The sequence below is a fragment of the Myxocyprinus asiaticus genome, chromosome 38 (assembly GCF_019703515.2).
Source record: "Myxocyprinus asiaticus isolate MX2 ecotype Aquarium Trade chromosome 38, UBuf_Myxa_2, whole genome shotgun sequence".
In the NCBI taxonomy this organism is placed as follows: Eukaryota; Metazoa; Chordata; class Actinopteri; order Cypriniformes; family Catostomidae; genus Myxocyprinus; species Myxocyprinus asiaticus.
In genome coordinates, this window is record NC_059381.1 from 6,626,889 (window position 1) to 6,629,388 (window position 2,500).

Sequence of the window (2,500 nt, forward strand, 5' to 3'; positions counted from 1 at the left end):
CTGATAAAAATGTGACAGCGTGCCCCAACTTGACTTTTATGAAAAATACCTTTCTCCTTAGAACACATCGAAACCTTTCAGTACAAATCTGCCATCATAATATAATTGACCCTTGCCTGAATGTATACCAGTGTGATTTGATTATGTTCACTTGTTTAGCCAAGAGCTAGAACGAAAATAAGATGAAACCAACATACAAAACCTCTGCTAGAGAAAGCACACATTTGCACAATTGGACTGTTATCTCCAAATCTTATCATTACTGAGATATCACCCTTGTGACAACTAGCCCCAGTCTCCCCTATCTCACCTATCTCACCTATCAATAAATAATCTTCAACTGGTACAAAATGCAGCTGCCAGAATGATGACTAGAACCAAGAAATATGATCGTATTAGCCCCATTTTATCGTCGTTACTTTGGCTACCTGTTAAATTTCATATTAATTTTAAAATTCTGTTAACTACATAAAAAGCTTTGAATGGTCTAGCTCCACAGTACTTAATTGAACTTCAGTCACGCTATATTCCATCACGTTCATTGCGATCACAAAATTCTGACCTGTTAATAGTTCCTAGAATATCAAAATCCACAAAAGGAGGTAGATCCTTTTCCTATTTGTCTCCTAAACTATGGAATAGTCTCCCTAACACTGTTCGGGATGCAGACACACTCACTCAGTTTAAGTCTAGACTAAAGACTCATCTGTTTAGCCAGGCATATACTTAATTTATCAATCAACTCACAATTAGGCTGCTTTAGTTAGGTCTGCCGGAACCAGAAACATTTCTCAGAAACATTTATCATAATCTATAACTCTGCAATAAATTGAATGGCATATGTGCTAATATTATTCTATTTGTTTCCATGTCTCAACCTCAGGATTCATATCCTGAGGATACCAGAGCTGGCCAGATCCAGCTCCGTTCCTGCTTTGTGTCGGATTCCACTGCTACGTGTCGCTGAGTGATGACAACAAACTACAGCTGGTACTAGACAGACATCACTTCAGTCTTTTAGTAGGTACTAATGCCAGCTCCAACTGTAAGACATGGGATACTTCATATGCCACTGCCTGAACCTTAGACTTAGGATGGACCCCACTGAACCTCACCGAAATGACCTGCCGGTTGAACTGCGATGCACCTCAGTGATCCTTAACACTATAGTTTACTCATTTTAAACCATGACCTGCACATAAATAACTAATATTGGCATTATATTCCTGATGGTTAGCCAGAGGGGAAATGGCCCCCACAGTGAGCCTGGTTTCTCCCAAGGTTATTTTTCTCCATTAACCAACATCTTTAGACTTTAGTGTTCCTTGCCACAGTCGCTCACAGGGGTTCTAAATACAATTATTATTTAATTATTTATTTTTATACTCAATTTACAATCATATTTAATCAAACTACACAATGATCACTCTATGACTTTATAGATGTTACAGTTTCATTTTCTGTTAATGCATGATTTTCTGTAAAGCTGCTTTGAAACGATGTGTTGTGAAAAGCGCTATACAAATAAAAATTACTAGACTTAACTTGACTATCTACAATATCACCTATTATTGTAATAAACTAAATTACTTGTCGGAAGTTGTTTAGTGTGATCATTATTATTTACAAATGAAACTATTTATTGAACATGGGTGTATTTATAATATTGCAGTTCCCACCGTTTTATAGAAGTCACTCACTGTCATCATTTACAGTGATTTAACCACTGCTTACTGTCATGCAAAACAACACCTAACCATGATAGAATCACTGTAACTTTGTATGTACAACTTCAAATCCATAATGTGTCTTTTTGTGCTACTGTACTGGTATTGTGTTATTGCATTCTGCACCTGCAAAGTATGTGTTATTGCTTGTATTATCCAGCACTAGTGCAATAGTTGGGGCCGGTCTCTCCTCTCTATATATTGTTCTGCTAGTTGTTGTGCTCTGGGTTGTTGTTGTTGTGGCAGCAGTGGTTGTTGTTGTTGTGGGTACGGTTGCCGTGGTAGTCTCTGTTGCTGTGGTCACCACAGGTGTGGTACTTTCCTCTACCTCCAGCAATGTGTCGATTTCATCAGGCTTTTCTTCACCTGACAGAGAAAGAGAGAGAGATTAAAACAACTTGTTCATATCAGAAGCACTGTTTGTATGGCACATGGAGATGCTACTTAATTCAGTCAATTATGAGTTTCCATGATGGTCAGGATGCTGCCTATTTAGACAGTAACAGCAAGGCTGCTCACTAGTTTTTGGAACTGTGCTAATATAAATTGAGTTTCTGAATGCTGAAAGAAATAGTTGACAGACAAATTCTAGTCAAGTGCAGGCATTTATTCACTATACCTGTTCTATATGAGTACACACAGTACGATCTATGGAAATATTGTAATTATTTTACCATAATGCAAAAAAAAAAAAAAAAAAAAAAAAAAAAAGCATTGTCAACTGTTTTAAATACACAGCTACACTACTTATACAACCTTTCATAAAACAATAA

General features: G+C 37.0%; 1 protein-coding gene across 1 annotated transcript in view; it reads right to left on the reverse strand.

Annotated features, from left to right (window-relative positions):
* LOC127429213 (olfactomedin-like protein 2A) overlaps positions 1-2,500 on the reverse strand; it is a 33,223-nt gene that overhangs the window by 8,784 nt on the left and 21,939 nt on the right. The window contains exon 6 of the mRNA XM_051678093.1: positions 1,854-2,093. Coding sequence (XP_051534053.1) covers positions 1,854-2,093 — 240 coding nt within the window. The remainder of the gene's footprint in view (positions 1-1,853; positions 2,094-2,500) is intronic.